Raw genomic sequence first — 17,906 nt, forward strand, 5'->3', positions numbered from 1 at the left:
AAGTTAAATACATTTTAGTTCCTGTAAGCTTCTTGGCACCAAACTAGCTGCCTTGGGGTGGTCTCACTTTTCAGGGAGCTTGCATTATAGTTTTTAAAAAGAAGGGGAGCCTACAGGCAACACAGTCAAAATCTATGTAAGACACTAAAGAGGCCATTTAATTAGGAACAAAAGAAGTGATTTTGGTACATATAAAAATATCTGCCCACAGGGGAATTCACTGTAGTAGAATTTATTGGCAACCTAGTTAAGGATGAGGGTGAGGAGAACTACTCCTGGGTGGTAGCAGAACCTCACCATCTTTTTACTAAGTAACCTCCACAACTTCTCTGCCCCTTGGATCATCTGTAGAATGGATTATACTTTCCATTTATGTATTTTATGAGGATTTGTGGTGATGAAATGAGATAATTATGTAAGCATTTTCTGAAAAGGGCCACAAGAATTCTTTAGTTGACGATTTAGAGTATTAGTTGAGGGGCACTAGAGCTTTATGGAAAGACTATTATCCAATACAGATGGTATTATTTGAGAACTTAACTCCATTCTTTCTTCATGTTTACATTAATTCTCCCACTGCATATGCTCCATTGACTTTAGTGCTACAACATTTATGCCAAATGTTATTTCCTGTTGTTGGAGAAAAGAAAATGTATACCTTTCTCTGGCTTTATTTAAAATGCATTTCTGTGTTTTCTTTGAGATAAATAAATGAGGCTCTTACTGTACAAGGTAGTAAGTAAGATATTTACTTCTAGCAATAGCTCCCCTTGGGCAAAGGAGTCTACTGTTGCTCCACAATAATACATTCATGCTTTGTCATACACATCAAATTAGTCCCCAGATTACTTCTTTTAAGGTCAAAGTGCTATAACTTACATAAGACTTAAGAGGGAGAATTATATTAGGAAAGACCTCAAGATACCATATTTTAAACCTGAGATCTATTTCAATTATTCTGGGGGGAAATTCTTCTGCATGCTTCCATGAGTCTGCAAGATAATCACCAAAAAAGGTTATGAGTCAAGAAAGTAGGAGGTTGCTATAATGAAAATGACGAGATGCAATGGAAGCTTAAAACACAAAAATGGAAAATCCTTTGTTAAGCGCTTAAGTAGTATCTGTGGGTAGGTGAATGTGGGGGGGGGGAAATAAAAGGAAATTTAAATATTTAATTAAATTTTTTTTTTTTGGTGTTTTATTGGAACTTTAAATAGCTAGCTTAAATATCTGATAAAGAGACAGGGGGCAATCAGATAAATGGAATTGTGACTTGGTGGATGATAGAAAGGTCCAAAATATCTCCTAGATTACCTAGCCCTCATTTCAGAAATGCCCCTAGAATAACTTTTTGAGTATAAAGAGTCTCTAAGAGGAAACCCAGCATGATGGATAGAGGGCTTGCCTAAGCCTCACACACCCTCAGACAACCTGGGTTCATGTCCTGCTTCTGACACATATGAACTCTGTGACCATGGGCAGGTCAATTAGCCTTTCAATACCCAGGCGATCCTAAGACTATAAGATACAGAATGGTTCTTAGAGCTTCTTAGAAACACTATATCACAGGTTCCGATGAAAAAAGTTTGTCTAGAAATCCTCTGCAGAAATGTAAATCCCTTGACAGTTTAATGAGGATTAGATAATCTGATTGCTCTTTGGTTGAGAGAGATAAACTGAAGTAGATCTGGAACAAAAATATTTTGATAGGACTGCAGAAAGGGTTCTAGAAATCTGGATCATGAAATGCTGCCTGGGCAGGAAGGCAAGTCTTAGTACAGTGAAACAGTGGGAAATTCTGAGTAACCAAGCCATGATACAAAAGGCCTCAAGGCACTTGGGAGCGGGAACCATTAAGAGGAAAAATGGAATGGTGCCAAGTACAGGCTTTGTCTGCTTCACAGATTTGCTGAGGGCTGACCCCCTTTTATGAAACATGTTTTGTTGACCTTGAGGTTGGATATAGGGTCTTTGCAGGAATTAACAGATAGCATATATGACTTCTTTAGCATTCTGAATGAATTCTCAGCTATTTTGATAGAATAGAAAAATGAAGCATTGAAATGACATGTAAATGATTTCTTCTTTTTAAACCACAAACTTATTTACAGTCTTTACTGCTCTAAAAGCATACTGACACTTTGCAACAGTCCTTGAAGTAAATGTTTTCACTGAGCACACATGTTAGTGAAATGAATGTTTGCTATTGGGATCTCTGTTGTAGCTGTTGGGATAAAACCAAATTAAATTTTTGGTTTGCCAAAGCATGCATTTATTTTTCCAGTTCATAGAAATAATTTATTTTCCCTACATATCAAAAGGTTAGATGTTGGGGGGCATAGGAAATGAGATGCCATTGCAGTGACAAGCCGTCTTGCAAACCTATCGAATGGGTGGAGGGGTTGCTGTGACCAAGCTATTAAATGTATCACTCCATTCCAGTTGGCACAGCACTTGTGGAACAGGAACCAGTGTTCTGGTTGACATCACTCTTGTCCTTCCCACCACAGTTGTCATGGTTTCCAAACTCCTAACAGGCTAGCAGCAGAAGTACTGCTGCAAACTTCCTAGTCAAGGCTTTGTACCACCCACAGGATTTTAATCAATCACTTTCCTCTTCTGGTTAGAAAGAAAAGGGTAGCATTTCTGTAGGCAAGTGTGGGAGGGATTTTTTTTTTAATTCCCATATACACTTTTGCATGTATGTATTTTAGAACCATATTTTAAAAATAATAATTTAGAAATCCTGTCCCTAGCCCAATACCATTAACCACAAATCATTAACCAGTTTTCTTCATGTCCTAAAGTGGGAACAGGGCATGAGAATGGTTCCTCTAATGGATGGACTCAATTGATAGGACCTTTTAGTTGTCATTTAGTCTAATTTGTTTATTTAAAAAGTATAATTATTATTGGTGTTTTTATTTTACATCACATTCATTTCTGAATATATCAATTCTGTTAAGTGATCCACTGAGCTAAATGCTTTTGTTGTTTATCATTTTCAATCATGTCTGACTCTTTGTGACCTCTTTTGGGTTTTTCTTAGCAAAGATACTGAAGTAGTTTGCCATTTTCTTCTCCAGCTTATTTTACAGATGCGGAAACTGAGTCAAAAAGGGTTAAGATACTTGCTCAGGTCACACAGTTAGTAAGTGTCAGGCCAGATTTGAATTTAGGAAGATGAGTCTTCCTGATTCATGCCTGGCACTCTATTCACTGTGCCACCTAGCTGCTCCAAGGTAAATGTAATAAAGATTAGAAAAAGAGAGAAAATCATTTTGTAAAACTAATCAATGTATAGATAGTATCTGACAATATGTGCAAAATTTAACACCTGCAGTTTCCCATCCCTGTGTGTAATTTAAGATTCTAAATGTGAATTCTAATCTGTTCCCCCAGTTTGGGGGAAACTGACTAAAATCACTGATAAAACGAGTTTAGGTTTTTAAGGGTTTATTGAAAGATAGAAAGAGAAAGATTGAGAACAGAATTCCAACAGCCTGGCATTCCTATCTTTCCTCAATTTTCCTGTGAAGTCCTCTGCCGCCACCACCACCACCATGAAGTTAGGAACCAAAAAGACACAGAGCTCTCCGCGCAGGCCCTCCTTCCTCCTTACTGTCCCCTCCCAGAAAATAGGAGACTCCTCAAGTTGATTGGCTGGTAGCCTTGATAGACAGCACCTATGAGCAAATGTCACTTCCTGACACAAGGAAAAGCCGCATGTTCTTGCCCTCTGAGGCATTCTCCTCATGGTGGAGCTTTCCTATAGTAAGTCTCCAGTAGGTGGCATCATTCCAATCATTACACTTGTAATGAAAGGATGGAAGTATATTTTTATATTTTCTCAATTCTTCTTCAAGGCCAACTTTGGATATTCTAATACCCAGTGTTAGAGTTTTATGTTATTTTTTTTCTTTAAATTATTGTAATCATTGTGTATGTTCAATTCCTTGTTTGGCTTACTTTACTGGACATCAGTATAAATAGGTTCCCCAATGGTTCTCTGAATTTTTCATATTCTTTTTCCTTATGGTACATGAATATTCCATTATACTCATGTACCATGATGTGTTTATCCATCAAAGCAATCAATGAACATATAAACTTTGTTCCTAGTTCTTTGCTTCTACCAAAGTACTGTTCTGAATATTTTGATGCTGTCATGGACCTCCTTGGGATCTCTACTTAGGAGTGCCAACCCCCTCACCCTGTATGTGAGGCAACTTAGGCCCAGAAAGGTGTTTAAGATCACCTAAGTATTAAGTAGAAGAGCCAAGATTTCAACTTACCCACTAGAGATGTTTACCTCCCACAAGGTAAAAGTCATGATGAAATTTTCATGAGTCTTTGAAGAACAAACTTAGAAACTTTAACCTAACAAGTTATTTCTGTTTGTAATTTAGAGTTATAAACTGATTAAGGAGGCATTCATTATTTTCCCTGCCTTTTGCTATTTCTTTAATATCCTTACCCTTTGTGTTTCTATTTCCCAAAGATGGTCCTAATAAAGTATAACTTTGAAATGTGATCATCTCTCAAATGTTGTAGTGACTATATATTTATGATACATCTCTTTATGTAACTGAATCTGTAGTTGCTTAGGTTAGGAGATTGCATAGGTGCTAACTTCCTTCCTGACTCTTTTAGAAAATAGCAAGGGCTTCCTGAAAACCTACACAGAGTGGAGAGAGATTGTAAAGATAACATTTCCTATGTACCATATAAGTACAGCATTCATCACACAGGTGTTTCCATTGAATTTTCTACCACAAAATAGTCAAGATGCTGTGTTCTTGGAGAAGATCTTAAAGTCTATCTTTGGGACATAGACTTGAAGCAGGGATTGGAGGTAAAGACTTTCTCATATCAAAAAAAGGAGAAATTTTTGTACTAATGGTCACAATCCTATCATGCAATCCTTGAAGTGCCTCATTTCCCCACACCAACAGTCACTGAAATGTCTTTAACAGTCATTGAAGAGCTACAGTTTTGCATGTTTCCTTGGAGAGGGGGAAAAGAAAGTACTGGGGTGCTGCTTTAAAGGAAGCTAGATATTCTATGAGGCAGAAGCTGTTATTGAAATCCCCTCTGACACTGGGCATGTCATAAACAAGAACGAAGATACATATTATAAGGTTACTTTGTATATAGTCAACATTTATTGAGGCTGTCTCCTGTGTTATAATGAGGTTCTCCTATACCTGAAAGATATAATTTGCCATAATTTACATAAAATAAAACTCATCCATGCATATTACCCACAGTCCAGCAATTGTGATATTACTAAATCTTACTTCATCTGTAATTAGCAAGCACATTCTAATACCAAGCAGTAAATATCTAGAAGTCACAAATGGCCAGGACTGAATAGTAAAACCCTGACTTAGAAAATAGGAAGTAACTTTAATGGAATTCTATTTACCTATCATAAGCTACTTCCTGAGGCAGCTGTTTCCTGGTTTTCCATGTGTCACAGGATTTAAAAGGACAGTCTTAATGACCTTTACCTATTTAGTGGAAAACTGATATTGTTAAACGTGTTTTTTAGTCTTAATATAATTGTACCTAATTTTCAAATATAAAGACCCTAAATGTTCTCCCCAAAACTACATTTAAAATAATAATTGCAAACAATTAACATTTTATTACCCATTGATACTTTTCTAAATACTATGCCCCTCATAATAAGAAAACTTGAAAAACAGAAGTCCATTAAATTTAATTTATGAGACTATTTTTAATTAGCAAATATATCTTTTTTCATGCCCCAAGTAAGATGGGACTGATCTTCTTAGGTCGATTCATGTTTTGTTTTGTAAAGAATTAATTGTTATTTGAGGTTTTTATGGCTCGCACTGGCCTGAGGCTCCACAAACTTCGCGGTGCTCCACCCACTGGTTGTAATAAGGTCTGTAATTATCTTGGTTGTTTCCTTTCTGGTAAAAATTTCCATAATTATTCTGGTTTCTCCTGAAAAAATATTCCAGACCCTCAGTTACTTCCCACCTGAGTTCTTGCTTTCTAATTCTACATTCTCTCAATGAGTGTCCTTGTTTTTCACAGTACTTACACACCTTAGGGGTTTTGTCCTGACCTGAAAGTGCTGGTGCCAGAATGCTTTGCTTAGCCATATTGTCTTCATTCGCCTCAAAGATATAGGTGGCAATTTCTTTAAGCCTTTCTACAGCCATATCTTTCCAGCCTGGACACTGTGTCATAAAAAATTTACGTATTTCTGGCAATGATTGATATATGAATGTATTCCATACAATATAGGAATCTTTTGAGTCTAGTGGGTCCAGTCTTGTAAATTGCCTAGCAGCTTCACAAAGTCTATCATAAAATCTATTAGGTTGTTCATTAGGCTCCTGAGCAAGTTTTAAAAACTTTTGCCATTTGTCAGATTTCTTAGAACAGGATTCCATTCCTTTCAGTAGCGTTTCCCTAGCATTTTTAAATTCTTGGAATTGCTGTGGATCATTATAATACCAGTTTGGCTCCTGGAGAGGCCACTCTGTTAACGCTTCCCCAGAGGCCACCAAGGAATTTCCTGCTGTGACAATATCTGCAATTTCACTTGGGGATAGTATAATTTCCATAAGACAAGTGACATCGGCCCAAGTGGGTTGATATGTATTAAATATAGACCTTAACTGCGAAATTACTGACTTCGGATTCTGATCAACCTTAGGTATAAGTTTCTTCCATGCACACAGATCCTTTGGACTGAATGAATGGGCTATATATTTTACGCTGTGCTCCTCTGTGGGCTGTAACATTCTGTAGGGGGAGCAGTTTCTGTTGATCTGATTCTAAAGACTGGTCTAAATCTGTTTCTGAACTCAGGTCATCTCCAATAGAGGGACCTGTACTGGTATCCCTCTGAATACATAGTCTACTATGATCATATCCCTTCCTCTCTTTACAGCTTTTTTGGAAAAAATACCACATTGCAATAATGACAATAACTAGAATAAAATTTATAGCCATTTGAGTTATAATGATAGTGGTATAATACAGTTCTAATTTAGTTGTAATGCTTCCAGTAATATTGTATATGTGCTCAGTGGGAAAGATAAACTCTCCCATACCATTGTTCCAAAGATTTTTTACTGTGTTTATGAGGAGGAAACCAGCAATGCCATGAAAAAGTATTGAGCAGGCCAACAGTTTAAATTGGGACAATATGCTGCCCCAAAATATGCCAATTAGAATATACAAGAGGGGAGCCAAATATTCAATCATGATGCAGTTCAAAATGAACCAGCTTTTCTCTGACCAGCAAGATAAACGCTAAGGTTTTTTTTAAGAGCAAGGGAGATTGCCTAAGGGGCAGTGGGGGAGGGACAAGAAGGTCCCCCAGGTTAGTTGGCTCGTGGCCAAATAAGGGGCTTCCACCTAGAATGCCCAATTCTCCTCCCCCAAACCTAGAAACACCCCACACAGCCCCAGCCAATGGGATGGCCATTCTGACAGTCACATGACTGCCCTCACTAGGCTTCCAATCATTATAATTTTGCCAGGCCCATGTAGGCCTCAGCAAGTGGTGATGACGTGAGGTGCCAGAGCCCTGGCAACGGCTACAACCAGTGGGTGGAGCACTGTGGGGTTTGCGGAGCCCCAGGCCAGTGCGCACCAAGGCATAAAAACCTCAAATAACAATTAATTCTTTACATTTTCCATCATGGTGGTAACTATAGGAAATAAATATATCAGATCCTTTTGGTTCCTGGTACTGTCTTGAATCCATTATCTTGGCCTGTCAGAGACTTGGTAAAAATAGAGACATTCAAAATCCTTAGGATAGAGCTCTCTCAATCTCAATCTTGAATTATATTTTGGTTTGTGTATAAGAGAGTATATTCTATTTTCAGCACTACTTGGTATTCTTTAATGTACTTTATTCATTTTTTTAAAAAGAGAAAAAATATATATTATAGGAAGGCAGTAGGTAGATCCAAACCTCTGTCATCTCCAGTTTGCAAGCTTCTATAATAATTACCATGGCCATCATTGAGCACAGATTGACCATTTTAATTAGTGTGACCCTCATCAAATCAAGTCAACAAGCATTTATGAAGTGTCTGATATGTGTGAGGCACTGTGCTAAGTCCTGGGATACAAAGACAAAAATAGTCCCTTATTTCAAGTTGCTGACAGTCTTAATAGAGGAGACAACAAATAAACAACTTAGGTACAATCAAAATATATACAAAATAAATTGTGAGTAATCTAAGTAGCATTAAAGAGAACTGGAAAATGCTATTAATTGAAGGTAGAGTTTTGGTTGAGACATAAAGGAAACCAGGAATCAGAGATGAGAAGAGAGAATTCCAGGCATAGGAGACAGCCAGTGAAAATACTCAGAGTGTCTTATACAAGGAACAGCAAAGAGGCTAGTGTCACTGGATTATAGATTACGTAAAAGAGTGTAAGGTATAAAGACTGAAAATTTATTAAAGGACCAGGTTATGACAGGTTTTAAATTTATATTTCATTCTTGAAGTAATAGGGAACCACTGGAGTTTATTAAAGGGGGTGGGACAGGTCACATGGTCATACTTGCCATTTAGGAAGATCAATTGATCAATTGACAGGGGTGGGAAGGGACTTTTGTCATGGAGATCAACCAGCAGACTATTACAATAGCAGTCTAGTTGTGAGGTGATGAGGGCCCACACTATGGTGGTGGCACTGTTAGATGAGAAATGAGGGAATATATAAGAGATGGGATAATGAATCTAAAATTGACACGACTTTTCAACAAATTAGAGAGAGTAAGAAACAGTGAGAGGTTGAGAATAACATTTAGGTTGCAAGCCTGAGTGACTGAGAGGATAATGGTTTCCTTAATTTTTGTTGTTGTTCATTAATTTCAGTCATGTACAACACTTTGTGACCCCATTTGGAGTTTTCTTGGCAAAGATACTGGAGAGGTTTTCCATTTCCTTCTGCACCTCATCCTACAAATGAGGAAACTGAGACAAATAGGGTTAATGGACTTGCCTAGGGTCTTACAGCTAGTAAGACAAGATTTGAACTCAGGTCTTCCTGACTCCAGGACTGACATTCTATCCATTTGTACTGCCTACCTGCTCCAGTTCCTTTCGTAGTATTAGGGAAGTTAGAAAAGAGGGGAAGATTTGGGGTATAAAATTGAGTTTGAAGTGTTTATGGGACATTCAGTTTGGGATGTCAAATGGATAATTGGAGACAAGAGACTGGAGAGCAAGAGAGAGATTGATTGGACAGAGAAAAAAGATTGAATCTGTGGGGTATAATGAGATCATCCAGCAAAACTGTATATATAGAGAAGTGAATAGAGCCCAGGAGAGAGCCTTGGGGCACACACTATTAGTTTACTTCACTTCCTGTAAAAGTCTATTTGGGGAACCATTTACTGATCATTTTAGGCTAAGCTTTATGTTGAAGAGCCAAAGTCCATCCTTCAGTTGCCATTCAAGATTGTCATTAGAAATATGATCAGGAAAAAAAATGATAAACCAATCATATAAAAATAGTGAGGGTTAATTGATGGACAGTTCATATGCTACAGTAGCATCCTATGGGGAATGGGGGCAGGGCAATGAGGGTAAAGTGACTTTCATAGGGTCACACAACTAGTAAGTGTTATTATTATTTTTTTCAGGGCAATGAGGGTTAAGTGATTTGCCCAGGGTCACACAGTTTCAAGTGTCTGAGGCTAGATTTGAACTCTGGTCCTCCTGAGTCCAGGATCAGTGCTTTATCCACTTGTGCCACCTAGCTGTCCCTACAACCAGTAAGTGTTAAATGTCTGATGTCTGATTTGAACTCAGGTCCTGAATCCAGGGCCAGTGCTTTATCCACTGTGCCACCTAGCTGCACCCCGCCCCCCAGATTTATTTTTAAAGACCATCATGAACTAATAATATTATATGGAAAATAGGATTGAAATATTATTTTTCATATGAGAATATTCACTGCTTGTTACTCCAAATATTACAGATTGTCTCTAGCACACAGCTCACCTAACATATTTAAGTTTAAAAACTGTACAGAAACTCTAGGAAAATTTTGGATATTATCCATAATCTGAGTTAACTAGATTTGAAGGGAAAAAGGACCCCAAACAGGGAAAAAATGTTATTCATAAATGTAAACTTACAAAATTAGAGAATGACAGTTTCAAATTGAGGTTATTAATTATGCAAGTGAAGGCAGTGGGGTATATTGAATAGGGTGTTGGACTTGGAATTAGGATGTCCTGAGTTCCAATCTTAGCTCTTACATTTTTAAGTTTTGTGGCCATGGGCAGGTGACTCACCTTTCCTGAGCCATAGCTAACTCTCTAAGTCTTATCTACTAAAGTATAGATGGGCTACAGTTCTCGAAGAAATATGTTAATATTTAAATTAGAGGCACTAAGTAAGATGTTGTGTTTTAGAGCTGGAGTTGAGACCTAGCTTTCAATCCAGGCTTTGACAGTAATTAGTGTGGTCCTGGGCAAGTTACTTTATCTTTCTAGCCTTCGGTTTCTCTATCACTAAAGCAGTGGTTGTTCAGCCACTCCATTCTTGCCTTCCTCTCCTCCCTACTATTGATTCATCATCTAAATGGGTTGCCCGTATGAACAGCTTTTCTCTGCTTTAGAAAGTTATAAAAGGAATCTATAATTCTCTATATTTCTAGTCCTGACCCCCTTGTCAGAGACAGCATTCTGGCAGACACTTTTAAAATCTTTCTCCTTTCCTGTGATATTCCCCTACAATTACTTCCTCCTAACCACAAATCCCAGTAAGTGTACCCAGATTAGCAGATATCTGTGGTTAACATTGTTTGTTAAGACAAAATAAATGTTTAAAAGTGAAGAGACTTTACCCATTGCTCAGAGGAAAAGACTGGTTTTCCAAAGCAACTCCAAGAAGAAAGAGAAAACAAAGACAGAATTATAGTCTTAGGGTCTATAGTTTATATGTGCTTGGGGCATGGGGGTGGAGGGGGCAGAGAGATAGGAAGAGGAGAAAAGGAAGATATATGTCTGAATCTCTTGCCCACTTGTCCCAAGTAGTCTGACTTCCAAAGTCCTGTCCCCCATTCCTTGTGGCAGCTACCTCTACCTGAGTTTCCTCTCTCCCAACTCCATGTAGCTTCTTATAGCCTCAATTTCTCTAGCTTTTTATTTGTTTGGGACCAGGCTTCCTCTTGGAGTCCGGCTCCTACTTGGCTTCACTTGAACTGTCTTCACTAGTCAGCTGTAGTCCCTCCTACATCCACCTTCCAACTTAGCTGCAATCCTTGGTTTGTTTCTTCTATGCTCTTTCAGAAAACACTAGGGATCCTTTCTCTAAAACTGTGAAAAGGCTCCTCGGTTCTGTTCTCTTGGGATCTCGACTCTGAAGACTACCACCTCCAACATATGAGAGAGAAGGATTGAGTTGTCCTGGCAAGCTAGTTCCCTTTTGACTTCACTTCTTTTTGATGACTAGGCCAAGCACAGGTCTGCCTCCCCTTCTTGAGAGGATTCACCCTATGGTGACTTTCCAATGTATTTCCTAAATCTCCACCTTACAGGATACACCCTAAACAGACAATGAGCAGTTGGCCAATAATAACCAAATGGCTCAGGCATTCAGAGTTCCTCAGTTGGTGGTGGTGTTTTAAATTCTAAGTCTTTCCTTTTGGTCCCAATAAATAAACTTGTAAGGGAATAGTACTGAGGTAATCTGTGCTCTAGAGGCAGGTTCCTAGACTCTTCTGACAATTCAGCTAACTTCTTGATTTTTTCCATATTCAAATGAACTAGTCAAAGTTTCACATCCCTAATGGGTGCAAATGACGCTACTTTCTGTTTAATATCCTTAACAAAGAATAAAAAGGTCCACACCAATCTGTTTTTTGTTTTTTTCTTTTGTTTTTTCTGGGCAATTGGGGTTAAGTGACTTGCCCAGGGTCACCCAGCTAGTAAGTGTCAAGTGTCTGAGGTCAAATTTGAACTCAGGACCTCCTGAATCCAGGGCCGGTGCTTTATCCACTGTGCCATCTAGCTGCTCCAGTCCACACCAATCTGAAACCCTTCACTAGATGTACTGAAATGGATGCACCTTTATATTCCTTTATCTCCATTACTTGCCCGTAAAACTTGAATAGGTGGCCAGATCTAAGAGTCTCACCCTTACAGTTTGCCATAGTAGTATCACTGGATTGTGGGGGGAGTTCTTTGCTAATCTCAAAGCCTCTATATACACCAAATTTATTGGTTTTGTTGATTGCATGCAGATTTAGAAACTTCTTCTAGGGGGGCAGCTAGATGGCACAGTGGTTAAAGCACAGGCCCTGGATTCAGGAGTACCTGAGTTCAAATCCGGCCTCAGACACTTGACACCTACTAGCTGTGTGACCCTGGGCAAGTCACTTAACCCCCATTGCCTGCAAAAAAACCCAACAACCCCAAAACAAACAAAACAAACAAAAAGAAACTTCTTCTAAAAAGTGACAGACCACAGTCATAAAGTTATAAAACCAATATTACTTTAGTTTTTTTTAATAAAGAGACTTGCTCACCTTTAGTAGCTTTGCAAATTAAAGATACCTCCTGACTTTCCAAGAAAATTTTTAAGTCACATTTTCTCTCCACCCTACAAAACCTTCATAAATTATAAAATAAATGTAAATGACATGAGCTTTTATATTAAGAATGAATGTTAACATTTAAAATAAAGTCAGATGTTTCAGGGGAAACAGTAGTAAAAAAAAAAGGATGAAATCTATAGCTAGAAACTGCTGGAGCATGAATTAAGATTTCAAAAGATATTCAATGATAGCAGCTGCTTTACCCTCATGTCCAATGGTTTAGAGGAATATCAGAGCTATAATGGCTTATGTAAGACTAACATGTTTGCATTAGAACTTCCAAAAGGATTTTTGAAAATAAGTTATATTTCTACAGAAAAGCTAAATAAAAACCAAAACCCACAAATGAATTCTAGTTATTTTGGGGGGTCATTTGTTCCTTGATAGGGATAAATTGGGTTGTTGTGTTGGATTGGTCTCAGACAGACACAGAAGAGTTGCTTCTGATCTATTTATTATCTGCCTGCTATGACTGATGCTGAAAATCCCGGGATGAAAATAAAGGAATAGTACTACTTCCTTTAAATTAGAAAAGGAAAAAAGCCTGTCCTTGAAAAAGTGGTTGAGTATATTTTGAAAATAATTGTATTTTACTCTTCCATTAAGTAGCTGTGGCTTAGTGTAAACAGGCACAGTTGAAAGAGTAATGGAATTGGAGTTAGAGCATCTGGTTTAACAAATCATCTCTCTGTTGCTACCTCTATAATAATTAACTTATTCATCCTCTCCAGGTCTCATATTCCTCATCTAGGAAATCAAGAGTTAGACTAGAAGATCTCTAACATCCCTTCTGTCCCATAATCAATGATTCTAAGGTCCAATGACATGGACAATAAACATTTAAGTACCAACTATGTGTCAGGCACTGTGCACTGCCTGGGATACAAAAAAAGGCATGACAATCCCTACCCTCAAGAGCTCACAGTCTAATGAGGGAGACAACACATAAAAAGAAGTTTAAAAGTGGAGTGGAGGTAGAGGAGTAGCCTGCACTGGGGCATAATGAAAGCATAGTGAAGTCCTACACATGGGGTAGGAAATGATAGGAGGAAGTGGGAAGTCACTTCTCTCTTTGATGATATGAGGGAAATGGGAAGTCACATTTCTAACTTTGTTTTTTTCATTACCCAAATGAGAGGACTAACCCACATTAAGTCTCTTGTATCTTAAAAATTCTATAAAAATTAACAATTTCTTTGGCTAAATCCTTGAACTTCCCCCCCCGCCCAGCTGTTAATGCACCACCCTTCAATTACCTTCTCTTTACTTTGTATATATGCATGTGTATGTATGTATATATGTATATGTGTCTACTTAAATATGTTCTTTTCTCTCAGTAGAATGTAATTTTCTCTCAATAGATTATAAACTCTTTGAAAGTAGGGACTAATCCATTAATTAATTCCCAGTGCCTATCACAGTGCTTGGTGTATAGTAGATTATTTATAAATGGTGTTGATTGATTGATATTATATTTAAACATATACTAACGTACACATTGCATTTATTCCAGTTTAATGTATTGATCATATTTTGTAACTGAAAATAACCTCAGGCCATTGACAATTTTTATAGGACAACAGCGAGTATCTGTCACTAGTCTGCTGGTGTGTCATGGCTTATTAATGGTTGGGACAAATCTGGGAATCATCGTATCACTACCAGTTCCTCGTTTGCAAGGAATTCCCAAAGTGACTGGTGAGTGAAGAGTCTCAAATATTTGTGTGTACATAATCCATTTAGTTTTAAGTAAACACTAATTTTAAAACATTTCATTTGCCATAATCTATACAGATTAAGCTTTATTAGAGTTTTTTAGTGTCCTGTGAGCTACACACATCCATATATATACATACATACACAGATGTACGTGTATATGCACATACATATATATATATATTATATATACATATATATGTTTTTCTTATCAATTTAAACTTTCATGAGTTTTCTATTTCTTGATATTACTCTTTAATAGAATGGAGAAAGCCTTTCAAGATAAGAGTTCTTCTCAAATTAACTTCACTGGTAGTAAAAATTTTGTTAAAAAAACAAAACAAAAGAGGGCAGCTAGGTGGTACAGTGGATAAAGCACTGGCCCTGGATTCAGGAGGACCTGAGTTCAAATCCAGCCTCAGACACTTGACACTTACTAGCTGTGTGACCCTAGGCAAATCACTTAACCCTCATGGCCCCACAAAGAAAAAAATTAATTTTTTTAAAAACTCAAAAACTATGGCATGTTTAGAGTCAGGAAAAACTTCAGATATCCTCTAATCCAGAATACTCATTTTGTAGAAGTTGAAAGCTGAAGTCCACAGCTTTAAAAATTCCATAAAAATTACAATTTCTTTGGCTAAATCCTTGAACTTTTTCCTTACTCCCCCCAGCTGTTAGTGTACCACCCTTCAATTACCTTCTCTTTACTTTGTATATATGCAGTGTATGTATATATGTGTATATGTATGTGTCTACTTGAATATGTTCTAGGTGGAGCAGTGGATAGAGCACCGGCCCTGGAGTCAGGAGTACCTGAGTTCAAATCCTGTCTCAGACACTTGACACTTACTAGCTGTGTGACCCTGGGCAAGTCACTTAACTCCCATTGCCCTGCAAAAACAAAACAAAAAAAAAAACAAACAAAAAAAGAATATGTTCTTTTCTCATATACCACAGCTATGAAATCACTTGGCCAACTTCACACAGTATAAAGTTAGTGGGACAAGTAGAACTAAAGAACAGATAACCAGTCCTGTCACTTCTCCATTTCTTGCAATCACTGCATCAAAGCAAAGTAGAGGAACTCAATAGATCATCGACTCCATCCCATATCTGAGTGGAAATGTGCCTGACAAATGGTTTTCCACTTGTACATTGTACAATGTTCTTGTACATTCCAGATGTACATTGATGGAGACTTCATTACCTTCTGATGCAATCTATTTCACTTTTAAATTGCTCTGATTTTTTATCTTTTTTTCTTAAGTTGAGCCAAAACCGATTCCACCCTCTGCTTCTAGTTCTATTATGTATAGGCAAGCAAAACAAGCCTACTCCCCCTGACTTCTCTTTAAATATTCAAATACAGCTACCATTGTGAAAAGAGTATTGGATTTGGAATCAAAAGAATAATGTTTATCTTTTAGCACTCTTAGTCATACCTGAATGACATCCATCAAATCATATCACCTCTCTGTTTCTTTTACCTCTCTTGTAAAATGTAGGTCAACAATCCTTTGGCATACTGCCTCTGTCAGATCTCCATCTTTAAAATAATTAAAATTATTATCTCTTTTATTAATAATAACATAAACTGGGGCGGCTAGGTGGTGCAGTGGATAAAGCACCAGCCCTGGATTCAGGAGTACCTGAGTTCAAATCCGACCTCAGACACTTAACACTTACTAGCTGTGTGACCCTGGGCAGGTCACTTAACCCCCATTGCCTCACTAAAAGATAATAATAATAACATAAACTGAGAACACTTTGCCTTGAGTTAAATGTCTCAGTGTTAAAAATTATTTAAATATATGGGGTGAGGGTGGGGGGATCAAGTCAAATCAACAAGCATTTTTTAAGTTCATGTGTACCAGACTCTCTAAAGGCTGGGCACCCAAAGAAGGGCAAAGGACCATTCCTACTCTCAAAGAGCTGACAGTCTAATGGGGAAACAGCATGCAAACAGTTACATATAAACGATCTACATGTAGGACAAATCTGAGAGAACCAACAGAAAGGACACTAACCTTAAGGAGGCTCAGTAAAGGCTATGGATAGAAAGTGGGAGTGAAATTCTTACTCATTTAATATCAATATACATGGAAAAGCAGTAATGTTCTCTACTTTAAAAATATGTATTTTCTTCCCCTCAGGCAGAGGAATGGTTTCATACCATGCACATAATGGCCCTGTGAAATTTCTTGTTATGGCTACAGCTTTAAACAAGAAAAATAAAGGTCACTCCAGAAACAGTCTGCTCCCCAACTCTGAAGCTCAGGATGAAGACCAGAAGGACATCCTTCCAAATGAGGTATCTAACTCCTGTCTAAGTCAGAGCACCCATGACAACGCAGTTTGGTTAGGGGACTCAGTGGGATCCATTACCCAAAAAAGTGACCTGTCGTCCTCATCTGGATCATTAACCTTGTCTCACGGATCCAGTTCTTTGGAGCATGGGCCAGAGGACAGCACCATTTATGAGCTCTTGAGAGATCCCAATATTGCACTTCATAAAGGGAAGAGCCACCACTTCAAGAAAACAAAGGCAAGCTCAGTATTAGTCATCTGCGGAGGACAGGGGCACCGAAGGGTGAATAAGAAAACCAAGCAACAGCGGCAAGATGATCTGGTTTCCTCTGTTATGGTCTGGCAGATTCCTCTGTTAAATATATAAAAGGGAATGCAGCATACTCAGCAGTCATGGAGTTTGCAATTGAGGATAACTTTGTAACTAAATCATAGAATCCATGATTTAGACTGTGTCGACACTGGTAGGGGTGGGTGGGAGGGGAAAGCACAGTATTTAGGGAAAGCATGTGCAATATAATAGTGGTGGCTACTCTGTCAGGTCACCTATTTTATCCTCTGCTGCAGAATTGGGATTACAAGCACTATGGAAACAAGTTTCAGTTGAAACAATTTTTTAAGTAATTTGAAAAGTGCAAGGAAATGTGCTCCAGTTTTTGTTTCATTTTTATTTTTTTTGCTACTGTAGCTCTTACCCTAAATGCTAAACTGGTTACACCGATTCATCCTTTTCAAAGCTCTTGTGACATAATCGTCCTAAAGATACTCTCAAACTAAGTGCTAAAAATTCAGTATATGGGATAGTGCAAGAAGACTTTCTATTAACAATTCTTAAAACATTCCTACATCTTTTCAGATGTGTGACTATTTATATTTTCTTTTATATATTTCAGAGTAAAATTTGTAACAGTTAGAAAAGGCAGGGAATGCATATCTGTCCATATGTTCTTGTTTGCTTTAATAAGTCAGCTATTTTTTCCAAAGTGATATGCATGTTTTGTATATTTTAACAAAGTAGCATTTTATATTACGTTTTTTCAATAAAAATTTGAGGTGAAAACTGTAGTCAATGTATAATCTCTAAAAATATTCCATAAAAAGAGTATGTTTAAAACAAAATGTTCAGCAAGTAGGTGACTTTCAAACAACTACTACCAAACAACATATTGTTGACTTCTAATATTAAATTATATTAATTCTTTTTTTACCAGACTCCTATGTACTTGCAGTGTTATAAAAGATATATAGTATGGAAAAAAAAT

At 37.6% G+C, this 17,906-nt stretch overlaps 1 protein-coding gene across 7 annotated transcripts in view; it reads left to right on the plus strand.

Annotated features, from left to right (window-relative positions):
- ARHGEF10 (Rho guanine nucleotide exchange factor 10) overlaps nucleotides 1–17,104 on the plus strand; it is a 233,289-nt gene extending 216,185 nt beyond the window's left edge. For all 7 annotated transcript variants that reach the window (XM_043985031.1, XM_043985030.1, XM_043985033.1 and 4 more), the window contains 2 exons: nucleotides 14,194–14,316; nucleotides 16,491–17,104. In XM_043985031.1, the coding sequence (XP_043840966.1) occupies nucleotides 14,194–14,316; nucleotides 16,491–17,011 (644 nt within the window). In that variant the 3' untranslated portion in view covers nucleotides 17,012–17,104. The remainder of the gene's footprint in view (nucleotides 1–14,193; nucleotides 14,317–16,490) is intronic.
- Nucleotides 17,105–17,906: the final 802 nt, after the last annotated feature.

The sequence above is a fragment of the Dromiciops gliroides genome, chromosome 2, assembly GCF_019393635.1.
Source record: "Dromiciops gliroides isolate mDroGli1 chromosome 2, mDroGli1.pri, whole genome shotgun sequence".
Lineage (NCBI taxonomy): Eukaryota > Metazoa > Chordata > Mammalia > Microbiotheria > Microbiotheriidae > Dromiciops > Dromiciops gliroides.